The sequence below is a fragment of the Acomys minous genome, assembly GCF_964271855.1.
Source record: "Acomys minous genome assembly, chromosome: 13".
Lineage (NCBI taxonomy): Eukaryota > Metazoa > Chordata > Mammalia > Rodentia > Muridae > Acomys > Acomys minous.
This window is the reverse complement of record NC_140495.1, coordinates 34581658-34598411: the sequence shown is the minus strand read 5'-3', so window position 1 is coordinate 34598411 and position 16754 is coordinate 34581658. Positions and strand designations below refer to the sequence as shown.

General features: G+C 42.1%; 1 protein-coding gene across 3 annotated transcripts in view; it reads left to right on the top strand.

The window, feature by feature from the left end:
- The first annotated feature begins 514 nt into the window (after window positions 1-514).
- The window catches only part of LOC311581333 (uncharacterized protein), a 28209-nt gene continuing 11969 nt past the window's right edge, over window positions 515-16754 (top strand). For 2 of the 3 annotated variants that reach the window (XR_014773747.1, XR_014773748.1), the window contains exons 1-3: window positions 515-618; window positions 6504-6591; window positions 9058-9148. Coding sequence is in view for 1 of the 3 variants with exons in the window: in XM_084753464.1 (XP_084609590.1) it covers window positions 9088-9148; window positions 12581-12655 (136 nt within the window). In the remaining 2 variants the exon portion in view is untranslated. Of the gene's footprint in view, window positions 619-6503; window positions 6592-9057; window positions 9149-12580; window positions 12656-16754 lie in introns of all 3 variants that reach the window. The other variant, XM_084753464.1, reaches the window with a different exon arrangement.

Below are 16754 nucleotides of genomic sequence, written 5' to 3'. Positions count from 1 at the left end.
TTCGTGAAGAAGATGGAGCAGTAGTGAGTTATAAAAGGCAGTTACAAGTTATAAATGCTCGCATTAACATTGTATTTTAACATAAAATGCACAGGTGCCCCTGATTTATTAGTCCCTTATTAAAACCTTTCCTTTGAATCTGCTCTTTCCTGGGGGGATTCTATGACCACCTTTTTTGTATAGCTGCAATATGTAACTGGATTGCTATGGTATCTGCTTTATGGCTTTTGTGGTGCTAGAAATCAATCCTAGGGTCCTGCGTGTGGTAGGTCAGCACTCGGCCATTGACCTGTAATCCCACCTCTTCAGGTTCTTAAAAGGGAGTTCTGGGATTTTTTTTCCTAGTTTCTTATAATTCACTTTGGTTTTTAGAAGAACAGTAACTTTTCCCCCCCACAACCATAGAGCTATTAATTTAAATTGCATAATCACCATAACAGGTTCAACTAGAACAGGTCTAGCAATCAACAGGGCTGACTCTTGATAAGCTTGCTGCTCAGCATGTGGGAAGAGTTGTGTGGGCAGCTCAGGAGCGGGCAGCTCACTGGTGTCCGTGCCTTTTCCAGAGATGACGACGACAAGGAGCACCACCCAGCCTGGAAAGCCAGTTAAGTGAAGGTATGAACTGAATGATATTTCTTCATAGAATTTATACACAGCAAGAAATCCACTCTTCTGGGTGCTGCCAGTCACTTCTGGGCTTGGTGGGATTACACACCTGTAATCCCAGCATACAGGAGGTGGAGACCTGAGGGCCAGGAGTTCTAGGCCAGCCTCAGCTACCTGAGATACTATAGACAAACCAAGTGCATGCTCTACAATTTGAAGGTTCAGGATTTTGTGAGAGAGCTTTTCCAGAACAGTATGTTCTGGAAGACTTATTTTAAATAGCACATGCTATAGTCTCAAGTTCTGTCAGCACTGTATGAAACAGGAGAATATGCTCTCATAATTCTGAGCATTTTTCACTGAGTTTAATACATACTAAGTGCCAAAAAGCACACTTTCCTGGGGATACAGGGAGAGCCTTTCATTTCTTGAGCAAAATTTCTTTTTTAAAATAACTGTAAAATATATAAAATTTGTGATGAATTGTAAAGGTGGGTAGGACACAGTATGAAAGGTTGAGACGTGCTAATCTGGTGGATAGTAGCCAACCTTAGTGAAAACAGATTTCATGGAATTATTTCTCAAGTTCTCCCCAGCTGTGGTTTCATCATGACACAGAGCAAACCCTTGGCCGAGCATAACCCCCACACATGCACAGACTTGCATCACAGCAGAGTGTCCTGAACCCAAGTCACAGTAATCGAAGGGAACCAAGTTGCCCCAGGCAGGCTGCCCATAACCTCTCATAAAACTTCTCATCCCTATAATTTTCCAAAGTTTAGACACATTACCAGAAAGGAAATACCAGAAAGGTGGGTATTTCCTTAAGAAAGGGGCGGGGGCTCTAATTAGGGAGAGAGGAGATGAATACAGAAGAAGGAGGGAGAAGGGGAAAATAACAGCAAGGATGCCTAGAAGAGTCTTAAGGAATCATATTTTTATCTACCTACAAATACATGTAAGTCATTGTACAGATATGCATATCTACTTTAAGTGGAAATTTCTCATCTAGATTTGCAATGCTACCCTCAAGAGCAAAAGACCGCTAGCAAAAACCCCAACACCAAAACCAAGAAGCCCTCTTTTGAGTTGTTGGTCAGAGTTGTCCAAAAGACTCCCAAAGCATTACAAGTCCTTGGTTGCCCTCCCCCAGAGGTGGAAGGTAAGTCCCTATTGCTGAGGGCACCATGCACATCAGACACAGGACACAGAGGCCTCTGGGATGAAACTGACCTGACAGCCTCCTCCCCAAGGACTAGCTTTCATGGCACCAGAAGGCACCATGCAAGCTTTCAAGAGAGGGAAGAAACCAACAGCCCTACCCAACTATAATATCTATGAACTTCAACAACAGCCAACATGACACAATGACCATAGGATGCAGTAGTGGCACACATACTCCGGCAGTAACCAACAACTCTCTAATTGAACTGATGGCCTGCTCAACAAGAGGGAAAGCATACCTAGTATTGGAAACCTAGCCAACCAGCCAAGGCTAGTGAAGCCATAGATCTGTGTAAACGCTGAACCAGCATAACTCCTAACTACAGTCTAAGCATTTATCCACATACGTACAAATAAATTTAGTCCTCATTCCTCACCAAGGAAACTTTGCTTTGCAACAGAGACCAGTACAGAATACCACAACCAATCAAAATGAAGAACGGTGGAGCTCAGTCCCAATTGATGTATCTGTAAAACAACTCCAGCATGTAAGGCTTAGGGAAACGTTATAGATAAGGGGGTAAAAAGATTGTAAGAGGCAGAGGATCAAGGCATTTGCTAGGAAATTGTGTCTCTTGGTGTTGTTAGAAACTACACCCATCAAGTGTCACCAGCAGGAGTATCTAAAGATGAGCAGAACAAGGACAATAATAGACGTGGTAGAGTGGATGGGGGAAAGTCCACAGGGACTCAGTCCTACACAAAGAACTACAGAAAACTAAGGAACACTGAAAAGAGGAGAAACAGTCTTCCCTAGGGACAAGTACATCAATTGACTAATACCAAACGGTCAGCACTGAAAACATACATACTAGTAAGAATATACAGACTGAGGAAGTTGTATTTACGCATTTAGGAACTCACACACAGACACACAGATGCACACACATACACATCTATGTAACAACAATTAATGAAAAAATGGGCCATTATTTGGAAAGAGAGCAAAGAGGAAGGGGTATATGGGAGGGGTTGGACGGAAGAAAGGAAGGGGGGAAATTATGCAATTATATTATAATATCAATAGATAAGTAATTTTTAAAAGCATGTAATTGGTTTAAAAGAATAGGTGTCATGAAGCTAATCCAGCATTTATTTATCCTATGACAGTGACTGCTGACTTTATGACCATTACAGTTTTTCTTAAACACTTGAGTCAAATTTCAGCATACAAGGTTAAGAGTTTGACACAGTGATTTATTCTGGCACACCACCATGTTGTCATTTAACTAATCACGTTGGTAAACTCAGGGGTTAGTGAAGCAATAATAAACAATACATTGTGCATTTAAATCCATCAGTGATTTGTTTAGAAAGTAATGACAACATTCTTGTAGACACTCAACATTACACATACAGATACATGTTCATGTAAATGCTTGACACATACATATATGCACATACACACAGACCACATTCACATATGTATAACATATGCACATACCTGTATCACCTACACTCATCTTATAATTGGAGACCAGACAGCTTCATATAGAAAAAAAAAGAACATAATGCCAAAAAATAAATATAAGAACTATATTTTAAATTTTATTTCTAATACACTTTAGTTAAAATATAATTAAATCCCTTTCCCTCCTTCCAGTTTCATGTCCTCTGTCTCTAGCTCTCCCCATGTCCTTCCTACTCTCAAACTAATAGTTTTCTTTTTTGCTTTGGTTATTATATATTTATACATATGAAAAAATATAAATACAGAGCGCCGAGTCCATTTTACTGTTTGTGTGTATATGGTTTCAGGTCTATTGGACAACCAGCCAGGGGCTTAATTTAAGTAATAATAATAAAAAAAGAACTGCAACCATGAATTGGTACTTAAAGTTTTGGTAGTTTGTTTTTGTTTGAGGCATTTGCTTACTTCATTTTAGAGGACCCATATACACACAAAGAACAAAAGTGGGATATATGTTTGAGTTTATAAAACAGGAAAAGCACAAATTCATATGGGTTGTGAAAGCACAGACAAATATAAAGGTGGAAATTATCTGAATTGGAGTGATTTTGCAGTTGCTAGTAATGTTTCTTTATTTTTTATTTTTCTTCTTGTCTACTGAACTAAGTTAAACATTTTTAACATTGCTGAAGCTTCTTTAAAATGTTGATGGTAAATAGCCTCCTGCATTTAAAAAAGCTCTTTACAATTCCCTAAAAGTATGTTTCTGTTTTAAACTCTATTTCTGGTTTTTAGCATAAAGGTCAAAATTCCATCCAGTAAAATTATTCTCACTAATATCAGGAATGCTTCTCTGAAACATGTTTTCCCCCTTATTGGCTTTTAAGAAAGTGTAGTTAAATATGAAATTTTACTTTCCTCTCCCAAATGTTCTAAATTTTGTGGCATGTTAAGCATTATTTGGAGACTGGGAGTGGGTGTTAAACTTTCAGTTAAGATACCTGGCTTCAACCATGTCTGCCTAGTATCACTTATATTTACTTATTACTTATTTAACAGCAAAAGGAGAGTGATTAAGAATTCATTTCAAGTTTCATATGTACAAAATAATGTAGCACCACAATGAATGTCAATAAACTCTGAAGTTTCAGTCAGAGTCTGAATGGACTACAACACAGTATACACACCGAGGCCAAGCAGAGTCCTGTGCAGGCCTGCAAGGTCCACCACCAGAGAAAACAACTAGTTCTTGGGACTCTGTAGACAAGACCCGTTCAGTCTACTGACTCTAACATCTACAAATCTGCTGTGATATTAAGATAACAATAAGACCTCCCCATCACCAAATCAAATCAGCAGTTTACAAAGACGAAGAGAAAAGTATGAAGAGTACTAATTGCTGTAATTTATCTTTATATGCAACGTGTGTGTGTGTGTGTGTGTGTGTGTGTGTGTGTGTGTGTGTGTACGTGTTTGTATGTGCATGTGGGTTTTTTATTATTAATTTATCCAGATTACATCTCAACTGTTATCCCCTTGCTTGTCTCCTCCCATTCCTCCCTCCCTCCCTCTTTCACTCTATTCCCCTCCCCTAGGTCTGTGACAGAAGGTGACCTCCTCCCACACCATATGGTCACAGTTTATCAAGTCTCATCTTGGTAGCCTTCCTATTCTTTCTCTGAGTGCTACCAGGCCTCCCCGCCAAGGAGAAGTGGTCAAATATGGGGTACCAGAGTTCATGTCAGAGTCAGTTCCCACTCTCCACACAACTGTGGATAATTTCCTGTCCCTTGGCTAGATCTGAGTAGGGGTTCAATATTTACTGCATGTATTGTCCTTGGTTGGTGCAGACCCCCCTGGGTCCAGATCCACCCATCATGATGTTCTTCTATAGGTTTCTAGGATCCTCTGGATCCTTCTATTTCCCCATTCTCCCATACTTCTCTCACCTAGAGTCCCAATAGGAAGTCCCCGCATCTATCCCAATCTCCAGCTAAGTGAAGACTTTCAGGGGGCATCCCTGTTGGGCTAGTGTCTAATTATAAGTGAGTATATACCATGTGAGTCTTTCTGAGTCTGGGTTAACTCACTCAATATGATTATTTCTAGTTCCATTCATGTGCCCACAAATTTCAGGATTTCCTTGTTTTTAATAGGTGAGTAGTATTCCATAGTGTAAATATACCATAGTTTCTTTATCCATTCTTCCACTGAGGGACATTTAAGTTGTTTCCAGGTTCTGGTTATTACGAATAAGGCTGCTATGAACATGGTTGGGCAAATGTCCTTGTTGTGTGGTGGAGCATCTTCTGGGTATATTCCAAGGAATGGAATAGCTATGTCTTGAGGTAGCCCTATAACCAGTTTTCTGAGATAATGTCAGATTGATTTCCAAAGTGGTTGTACAAGTTTACACTACCACCAGCAATGAAGGAGTGTTTCCCTTTCTCCACATCTTCGCCAGCGTGTGCTGTCACTTGAATTTTTGATCTTGGCCATTCTGATAGGTGTAAGATGGAATCTCAGAGTTGTTTTGATTTGCATTTCTCTGATGGCTAAAGACATTGAGCATTTCTTTAAGTGCTTCTCAGCCATGTGTGTGTGGTTTTTAATTACTTAAAAATAAGATATTTTGTAGAGCAAGGTTTGTGCTTTGTATGAGTATAAACAATTACATATCTTTTCTTATACTGTGAAATTACATAAGTTTACAATGATATATATTCACAGATATACACACACACACACACTACTGATTTATTAATACCTAAGTGGATGATTGTTTCTGACATCTCTTGCTTAGGTTTCACACGCAGAGTCCAAATTAGCTTTCTTTAAACATACAAAAGAAAATAGAAAATAAAAGTGGCTGAAGCTTGCCTAACTCACTAGTGACATACCTTTCCTAGTAACCACTTACTTAGATTTTAGAATGATTAAACAAAGCTAGAAGCTTCTGTATTTGAGTTGCTCTTTTATAGAAGCTCTCTGAGAAGCATCATTTTAAGGGAAAAAGGACTGTGTCTTCCAGAATGTTCTTAATAAATAATGTTTAAAAAGAAAAGAAAAAAAAAAGCTTTAAAATCTACAACTACAAATCTCCAAAAGATATTGTGTTGGCTTTTCAAAATCAGCTATTTTTGACATTATTGGAGAGCCTGGTATTACAAATGAAGAAGCTTCACTAGCCGCTGTGTTCAGATTACTGTGGTCAACACTTTGTGAGACTTAACAGTGAAACAGGCCTTTGTCTCCACAGAGCAGAATCTCCAACATCAAACACTACCTCACGCAAGCAACACCATCTGAGGACAGTGGAACAGACTCCGAGAAAGCCGAGCTCGGAGGTGAGGCAGCCTCAGAAAAGGGCTTTCTGGAAAGGCTCCTCATGCAAAAGAAAAGAAAAGAAAAAAAAAAAAAAAAGAAAGAAAAAGAAAAAAAAAAAGAAAGAATAGCATGCATACAGAGAATGATTTGTGTTATTAAAAATGATTCATGCGAATTGGGAGGCAGGCAAGCCCCAAATCTGTGGGGTGGTTCAGCTAAATGCTGCAGTTCAAGCTACAGGTCAAAGGTAGGGTTCTTCCTTCCTTCAAGGAGGTCAAAAGTTTTCTCTTAAGGCTGTCAACTGATGGATGAGGCCCATCCTCACCACTGAGGAGAACACCTATTATCCAAAAAAGTATACTGATTTAAATGTTAACTTACTTATTTAAAAAAAAAAACACTATGAGCAACTCTATGGATCTTGGTATAGGCAAGCAGAGATATGAAAGCAACCTTCACAACCAGAGAAGCATTTTCTTAGGCCCAGGGAGGAACTGATGATTCCTGAGAGGTAAGGACCTGTACAGCCCAGGGCATGAGGGAGGCTGAACTTAGGGAAGAGGACTGCGCAGGATGAGAGGGAGAGAGGAAAAACTAGAACATTCTCTCAGTGAGACATGACCTGTTTGTTGGAGGGGAGGCCAGGGGCTGATGGCAACTACAAACATGCCCTTTGGGGTAAGAGTGCGGAAATGCTTGAAGATTGGAGGAAATGCTGGGGACGAATAGCATCCGTAATAAACAGTTCAAGAACTGTTGATGGCCCTAGTTATTTTTCCTGCTGATGTGTGGAACACCAGGACCAGAAGCAAGGTGGTAGAGGCAAGGGTTTATTTGGCTTTCAGGTGCTGGTCCATCATCAAGGTAAGTCCTTGAGTCAGGAACAGATACAAAGACCATGGAGAGACGCTGCTTCCTGGCTGGCTTCTGTGGCTTGCTCAGTCTGTTTTACACAGCCCAGAACCACTCGCCCAGGGATGGCACTTCTCAAGCAAACTGGACCTTCCATATCAATCGTTAATCAAGATGATGCGCCCACAGACTTGTCCAGGAGGCTAATCTGAAGAAGGGATCCCGAAGTTGTGGTTTCCTCTTCCCAGGTGGCTCTGGTTTGTGTCAAGTTAACAAAAAGTAACCAGCCACAGTGTGGAGGGAAAAAAAGAAAAAAGAAAAGATAAAAAATATTGAGCCTAAGACCGCTCTCAAGCACCAAAACCCCTCAACACACACACACACACACACACACACACACACACACACACACACACACACACACACACTTTGACCCCTAAATAGGACAGTCATGGAATTATACTAACTGGAATCTGAGTCCCATGAAGCCACACACTGACTCAAGGGATGCGCTTGAACTTTCATAGCCTCATCCCTCTTGAAGAATACATGAAGCCGTGTGGTGCCGAGTGTCTGGGATTACTTGGTGGTGTCTGGGACTACTATAGGGGTGGTTTGGGGTGCTCAAGGGACAGTTAGAGATGTTAACAGTGTTGATTTTGATTGCCACAGCCACAGTGGAGGACTAAAGTGCGTCCTACAATGTGGGGGCAGCTTACCTGGCAGAATTAGCCAGTCCTGCATGCCAGTGCCTGAGGTGTTATAAATGCACAGTAAATGTGGACTTCTGTCCGTTGGTTAATCGTGGGAACTTAACTGAGCAGAATTTTTTTTTTAAAGCTCCGACATCGGAAAGCTTGTGATGTAAACTGTTGAAAATGCTCTACTGTTTAATCTTGAGTCAAAAGAAGGAAGAGTCTCTATCCAGAAATTATACAACTGAAATATACATAATCAATAAAAACTAAAGTTGGCCTGCCTGGTACTCATTGGTAAAGCTCAGGTTTGGGACAAAATTGAGGTTTATTTGTTTATCTTGAGACAGGATCTCACTATGTAGCTCTGGCTGACCTAAAACTTACTGTGTACCATAGTAGGTTTGCCTCAGATCCAGAGATCCACCTGCCTCTGCCTCCTGAGTGCTGACATCAGAGGTGTGCCTTCGGCAGAATTTAGCTTTAATGTGCCCTACTCTACAAGCCAGCTTCTGAGGGAAAATGTCAATATTTACATTGATGAATGCATTTCTATGTTTCCCTGATACGTTTTAGAAACAGAGAAGTAAGCAATTGAGTGGTTGATTTTTTTTTTTATCTAGTCTTAGGTGGGAGTTCTTATCTGAAAATAAAATCACTGTCGATTTGGGTGCCCATAGCCTAGCCTTCCCTGGAGCATTTTAGTATCTCTCCTTGTGTCAGGAGTACAAACACTAACAGAACGCATACATATAAGGGGAGTTTAGGTCTTTCAAGAACTTTGGCCACAGTTATGTCAGAAGGTCGAATCACTCTTGTTGACCTTATTGGGAAAGGGAGGGAGTGGAGGCTTCTGCATACGCACTACCTAGTGGGGCACTTGGCAGTCATATCATACCTGTGCCCTACAGCTGTGTGATCCTTGTCTTTACACTGTAGGTAAAACCCGAGGAGCAAACTTACAAAACAATGGCTCATGCTGACGAAATTCAATGTGACTGGGGCATTGGAAAACACTTTGATTTGGAAGGTAAGGTTTAAAGGAAGAAGTTAACAAGGGAAAGGGGGAAGGGGGCAAGCCCTGGAGCCACCTCAACAGACTGTGCCTCATGGTTCCGTCTTCTGGCCTCAAGCAGCTGATTCGCCCAGAAGGAGCAGAGGTACCACCATCCATGGAACGGAAGGAAAAGTTAAGAAGGGCCGAGTGGTCATGGCTCACGTCTTGAATCACAGAAGGCAGAGGCTGCGGCATTGCTGAGTTCAGGGCCAGCCTGGTCTCCAGAGTGAGTTAGTTCCAGAACAGCTGGGGCTACAGGGAGATTATGTTTCAAAAACCAATACAAACTAACCAACTAAATAGACAAACAAGCAAGGCTGGCCCAGGTCACCCTATGAGCAGAACAGTGATTTAGGGAGCACAGAGTACAAAGGCACCGTTTGGTCATTCCCTCAATCTCTGCTCCATCTTTATGCCTACAATGTGGGGAGCCTAGAGTGGAGCTGGTATCCTGAGGATATTTTGTATTTGAACCTAAAAACATCCCTCTGGGGTCGAAACTATCATCTCTACATTTTCCCTTCTCTCTTCTCTCCTCTCCTCTCCTTTTTGAGACAGTCTCACTCTGTAGACAAGGCTGGCCTCCAACGCAACAGAAATCCACCTACCTCTGCCTCCTCAGTGCTGGGATCAAAGGCATGCACCACCACACCTGGCTTTATTACCACCTTCCAAGTTAAAAAAAAAAAAAGTCAAACAGAGAAATTAAGTAACTAAATTCAGCTATCTGATAAGTGACTAGAACAGAATTAGACCCAATCTGAGAAAAATGCTGGTCCAGCTCACTCAGTTCCTCTCCTCTAGACCCCTGCCCCCTGTGCTAGCTCTCCCATCCTCTTCTCTTCTTTCCCCTCTTTTTCTCTCTAGTTATCTGTTTTCCTGTGGCTCTAACCTAGAGAAAAAGGCATGCCAGCTTAGCATCCTACCCCAGGTCCTTCTCTCCCTCAGTGGGCTTTTCTTTCTTTCTTTCTTTCTTTTTTTTTTAAGATTTATTTATTTATTATGTATACAGCATTCTACCTGCATACCAGAAGAGATGGTTGTGAGCCACCATGTGGTTGGTGGCAATTGAACTCATGACCTTTAGAAGAGCAGTCAGTGCTCTTAACCTCTGAGCCATCTCTCCAGCCCCATGGGCTTTACTTTCATGTACCTCTATCCCTGTCTGAAAACATAGCAGAGTATCATTAATAGTGCTGGGAGTCGGCTCTCTCCCATGGGGTGGATCTCCGGTTGAGCAAGGTATCGGTTGGTTATTCCCTCAATCTCTGCTCCATCTTTATCCGTACATTTCTTGTAGATAGGGTAAATTTGGGGCTGAAGATTTTGTGGGTAGGTTGGTGTGACCTCCTAACTCCACTGGAAATCATGCCTGGCAACGAAGTGGCCACATTTTGTAGGAGTTTTAGACCAATGTCATTTAAAGAAATATGCAATGTGTGACAATTAATTCTCAAAACTCCATGAGATAATCCCTTGCATCTTTTTATGATTATACACACATATGCAATTAAACAAATGCAGTCCTGTGAGTTCTTTAATAATTCAAAATCTTTCTAAAATACAGTACAGATGGTTTGCTTCCTTCTTCTAGTAACATCCATATTTCCCCCACATTTCCCTTTACTAAGTAGTAGAATCTTAAATATGTAACTTTTTATAGTGTTTTTATTATTATTATTATTATTATTATTATTATTATTATTATTATTATTATTATTATTATTATTATTATGTGTGTGTGTGTGTCATGGTAAGCATGTGGGAGACAGTTCTGGGGTGTGTGTGTGTGTGTGTGTGTGTGTGTGTGTGTGTGTGTGTGTATGTGTGTATGTCATGGCAAGCATGTGGGAGACAGTTCTGGTATGTGTGCGTGTGTGTGTGTGTGTGTGTGTGTGTGTGTGTGTGTGTGTGTGTGTGTCATGGTAGGCATGTGGGAGACAGTTCTGTTCTGCTGCCATGTAGGTACTAGGGCTCAAACTCAGGATAAACTTGGCAGTCATCCTCTTTACCCATTGAGCTGTCTTATTGGCTCTATAACGTTTTTAAAATTGCTGTTGCAATGATGTTATTGTGTTATTTTATGTATTTTCTTTACACTCTGAGGAAACCTCTCCAACACAGGTTGGACCTGACATCACTGGTAACAGCAGGGAACAGTCCTGGGTGAGAATAATATACTGCAGTATGTTAGTTAAACCACTTACTTTGGAGGGCTGTCAGCTTTGTCTTTCTCCTATTACACAAAATATACAATACACATCCTTGGCCTGGATTTGTTTTGAGCTACAAACTGTTCCCTTCCCTTTATTTATTCCTTATATTCAGTCAGCAATTCACTCAGTTTGATGCCTGGTGTATCTCTGGGATCTGTCCCCAGGAGCTAACGCCTGCTTGAACCTTCACAGCATCTAGGTGTAACTTCTGCAATACCCTCTGAGTTACCTTGTCAGCCTCAGCCTTAATTCCTGCTTCCTGTCCTCTCTCCTCCCTCTTTCCCTCTCTCTCCCAACAAAGATCGCTTGTGCCTCCAGGATTAGCTGTCTTTTTCTTTTTACAAAATTTCATTTCATTTTTAGGAGTAGTGGGTATATTGCCTACATGCATATCTGCATACTAGGCTTGAGCCTTGTGCTCACGGAGGCTAGAAGAGAGCATCAGAGCCTCTGGAACTGAAGTTACAGACGGCTGTGAGCCACCATGTACTGAGAATTAAAGAGTAGTCATATGGAAGCGCATCGGTGCTCTTAATCACTGACCCATCTCTCCAGCCCCTAAGATTAGCTTTCTGATGTATACTTAGTTGCTCCTCATATCTTTCCTGGGAGCTCTTTAGTATTTGGAACTAAGAACAAGGGAAACTGTATGTGGTGAGGACACTGGACATCATTCTCAGATAGATCTAGAGTTGACAGGAGTGGTGACAAACTCCAGGCCCAAAGCACTGCTGGCTTCTGCGTAGCTTCATGTAACCATTGCCATGAAAGAATGTGGACCAGACTTAGCTGAGTTAGTTTTTCACACACACACACACACACACACATGCACACGCACACACCCAAACCACCATGAAATCAGGTTTATAGGCTTTTACTGAAAAATTCCAATTCATTGATGTCATTGAAAAATACAAACAAACTTTGCTATCTGAGACGTTTGTCTTGCAGGATCAAATGTGACCCACTCCAAATGTGATTCTCGTGCCTCAGTGTTCATCTCCTCATGGCCTTCATTATAGCCACATTAAAAGCCCGCATTTCCCAGAAGCTACCAGAAGCTCCACAGGCTGCTTTCTCATATGCTGCCATCTCTTCACAAACAACGACTCCCTGTTTGTGCAGCTCTTAAGTGATATTTCAGTATCATGACGTTTCCCTGATTTTTGCTGTTTCGTTTTTGAGACAGGATTCTACAACATTGCTCAGACTGACGTCAAACTTGGATCCTTCCTTCCTCGGCCCCAACTGCCTGAGAACACAGGTGTAGATCTATTTGCAAGACTCTTACACTTTCTGACATTTGTCCCAGTTTACATAGAGTCTTGCAGTATATGTAAAGTAGCTAGGCAGAGCAGGGAGAAGAGCAAGTGCCAGGTGGTGAAGGCACCTAGGCTCATGGATGCTTAGCCAGGCTTCTGAATAGGGGTGATGTAGTGACCTCTGTGATAGGTCACTCACTGTCATCTGCTCTTGCTCTGGGTTTGGGGAATAGATGTGACTGTATGACTGAGTGTCTATGACATGCTGGGCCACAGCTACAAACTTTCCTGTCCTCTCTCACAGTCGTACCCACAATCAGTCTTCTAGGCCAGTTTCATCCATCTTTCCAAAGGAAGGAGCAGGGGCTTGGAAGGTTAAGGACCTCACTCCAAAGTGTATACAACAGGAAACCTTGGTTTCCTGACCCGTGGCACAGTCCGCCGAATGCATTCTTGTTAGCAAAGATGGGCTCAGTCCCGTGTTCAGGGACCACACAGGAAGAGGAATAGGGGCCAGCGAAGTGGAACATAGCTCAGTAGTAGAACGCCTGCCTGGGACACACAAGGAAATAATCCTTAGCACACACATACATTCATACACACACACACACACACACACACACACACACACACACACACACACCGGGACTGGCTTTGTTCTCCCGATCAGATACAGAATTGAAAATATGCCTTGCTCAAGATCATTTTGGCCCTGATAAAGATCTTTATTGAAACTCAGCTCATGTACTCTAGCTGTTTGTCACCATTTCCAGAACCCCCAAATATGCAGTAACAACAAAAAATAAAACCAAAAGCCATTAGGAACTCCCAAGTTTGAAGTATAAATGATTCAGTTCCATTAGCCTCAATTTACATTCCTAGGAGTTCAGCTTTACAAGAGTCTCTGTCCTCCAGCAATGGCCTGTGAAATCCTGCCTCCCACAGACTGTCTAGTTGAGGCCCTCTGCTTTAGTCCTGACTGCGTTCTTGGATCGCATCCTTGTTCATTAGGTGGCTCAGTCATGCCTACTTATTAGGCTTAGTTAGTTGCTGTGTGTGTGTGTGTGTGTGTGTGTGTGTGTGTGTGTGTGTGCGCGCGTGTGCGTGCGCGCACATGTACGTATATGGGGAGGCCAGATGTGGAAGCCAGGTTCCTTCCTCGACTGCTCTCTATGGTATTTTTTGAGACAGGGTCTCCTCTGGAATCTGAAGCTTACCAATTCTATCAGCAATGGATCACATCACCTGGCTTTTTATGTGGGAACTCAGGCCTCCAGTCTTGCATGACAAGCATTTAGCCAACCGCACTGTCTCCTCAGCCTAGTCGTGATTTTTTTTTTTATTAGAAGTCCAGTCTCTCGTCTGCTAATCTAAACTACAGATGATTGTCATGGGGACTCACTGGTCCATTATTTAAAGCCCCTTCCGTCTTTTCAGTTTATAGTCATCAGACGCCTCGTTTGCAGATGCTGTTCTCAGGGCTAAATGCACAAAGGATTTACTGCCCTGGGGGCAAACACAGTTCTAGGCAGACAGGGGAACAATTCCAGATTAGTGTGATGAGGACCCAAGCCCAGTTCTGTCATAAATGAAGGTGACACCAATATTGACTATCAGAGAGGATGGGTCCCTGTGCAGGAGGGTTGCACCGAGGACCCCAACTTCCAGATTTCTTTTGGGAACACATCATTGTTCCTATATTGGCCACCAGAAAGTAACAGTTCTGCAGGTTTGTGGAGAGCCAGTGACTCCTTAAATTAGCTGACCACAGGAAGCTTCTATCAGAATAAGTGATCTGAGGACAAATTTCAGCTTTTCTATCTCTCTTTTTAATACAATTTATTATTTTTCAGCTTGTCTTAATCAAAAGGCCCCAAAGCCTTTTTTGTTTTGTTTTATTTTTTGTTGTTTGTTTGTTTTGTTTTTTCATGACAGGGTCTCTCTGCGTAGCCTTGGCTGTCCTGGACTCACTTTGTAGACCAGGCTGGCTTCGAACTCACAGTGATCCGCCTGCCTCTGGTTCCCAAGTGCTGGCATTAAAGATGTGCGCCACCACGCCTGGCTGGCCCCAAAGTTTTTAAACATGCAGAATATATTACCCAATAATAAGGTTCTGATAAAAGCTTGGAATTCAAAGTTCACAGGGAAGATTCCATAGTAAGTTATGTGACTGCTCCTAGGTTGAGTCATCACACAGACCTTGCCCACGGATCATGGACTAGCTCATTTTCCTATCTTTCCACAGCTAAAACTTTCCAAGCCTTCTAAGTACATTTCCATTGTGATAGGGATCCAGCCTTTGAAAGGGAACTATTCTAGCCCTCCTTCTTGTGAGAGGTCAAGTCTGGGGGGGGGGGTGGGGGAGCAGCAGATTCAGTGGTGTACCTGAAGTCATAGCCAGGCCTGACAATGGCCACTTTTTATGTTGAGGCCACCATGCCTCAAAGGAACTAAAATGTGACAAGAGATGTGTGCAGGGATTCTTGGTATTCTATCTGGAGGTCTAGACAGACATCTCCGTTAAGCTAGGCCTTTCAGAGAATGAGTAATTATACGTTCATTAACAGAAGGTCTGGGATCACAGTAATATAAAATGTGCGCCTGGCCTTGGATTCAGTACTTTGAGATAAAGTAATTTGGTAAAGTTCTCAATAGTCACAATATTCAAAGATAGTCACAATACTGAAGAGTATTAACATTGGGGGGAAAAAGACAAGAACCTTTTAAAAATATTTTTCTTTGCTTAAAAAAAAAAAAAGAATAGCAGCATTTCCTATGACAAATTATTTCCTAAAATAGTATGGATGATGTTATAAAAATTGACACATGGACATCTGGTTGGGGAGCACAGGAAAAATTACAGAACCATTGTAACAACCAGATGAGGAACTCTGGTAGGCTGGGAAGAAGCCTTACTGTTAATTATAGGCATATGAATTTCTTATACTGATGGGCTAAAGTAGGCCAGGGAAAGGTGAGAAACTACAAGGCTGAAACCACAGAAGAAGCAACTACCAAGCATCACACACAGACGCACTGGGCTGCAGCAAAAGCTCAGGAAGGGACCGGGAGACTGTGAGAGTGCTTGAATTCTGCTTTTACGTGATGGAGGTGGGGCGCCCAGTGAGGTAGAGGCAGACTCTGTGGATTACTGAGTTGATACAGAACACACACTTGCCCCAAATGCCTGAAATCTACTGCTTGTCACGTCTCCATCTCAGCCATCTTAATTTGCAGGTGAGGAAGCTCAGGGCCACCCCCTCCCCCAAAACGGCCTTTGAGCATCAGATTCTTAGTCCCTTTTTTCTGGGCTTCCTTCACACTTGTCTACTCTACATCTACCTAGGAAAGATGTCCCAGTCAGCAACCAGTTCCCATGCCAAGCCCCTCAAAACACAGCGATGATGTAGAGAATCATCTTGTGATCTAATTGCCAGGAGCTTCAGAACTAATGCTGTGAATCCAGATAAAAATTGCCAAAGGATTTAAGCTATGTGGGGCAAGGCCTATATAACAATAATAAGAAAATAGGAAACAATATGTTATGATTTCATCCTATTTAAAAAGTGCTTAGAGGGCTGGGCGTGGTGGCACACACCTTTAATCCCAGCACCTGGGAGGCAGAGGCAGGCAGAGATCTTCATGAGTTTGAGGCCAGCCTGGTCTACAAAGTAAGTCCAGGACAGCCAGGGCTACACAAGAGAACCCCTGTCTTGAAAAATCCAAATAAATAAATAAAATAAAAAGTGCTTAGATATCTGAGACATTCATCAATCCTTTGAAGATCCAAGTTTTTCAGGGCTGTGACATGGCTCAGAAGGTAAAAACGCTTTCCACCAGGCCTGATGACCCGAGTCCCATCTCTAGGACCTTCCGGATTCTTACACGTTGTCCTCTGACCTCCATCCATGTCACACACACACACACACATCCAACAACAAATATGTGAATAAATGTAATGGAAGAATGAAGTGGTATGGGGCTGCCATTTTGCTCAACACATAAAAAACTTTTGTCACCAAGCCTGAGGTTCATCTCCCAGAGCCACATGTTAGAATGAAACAGATGACTGCCCCCTACAGGTTGTCTTCTGGCCTGTAC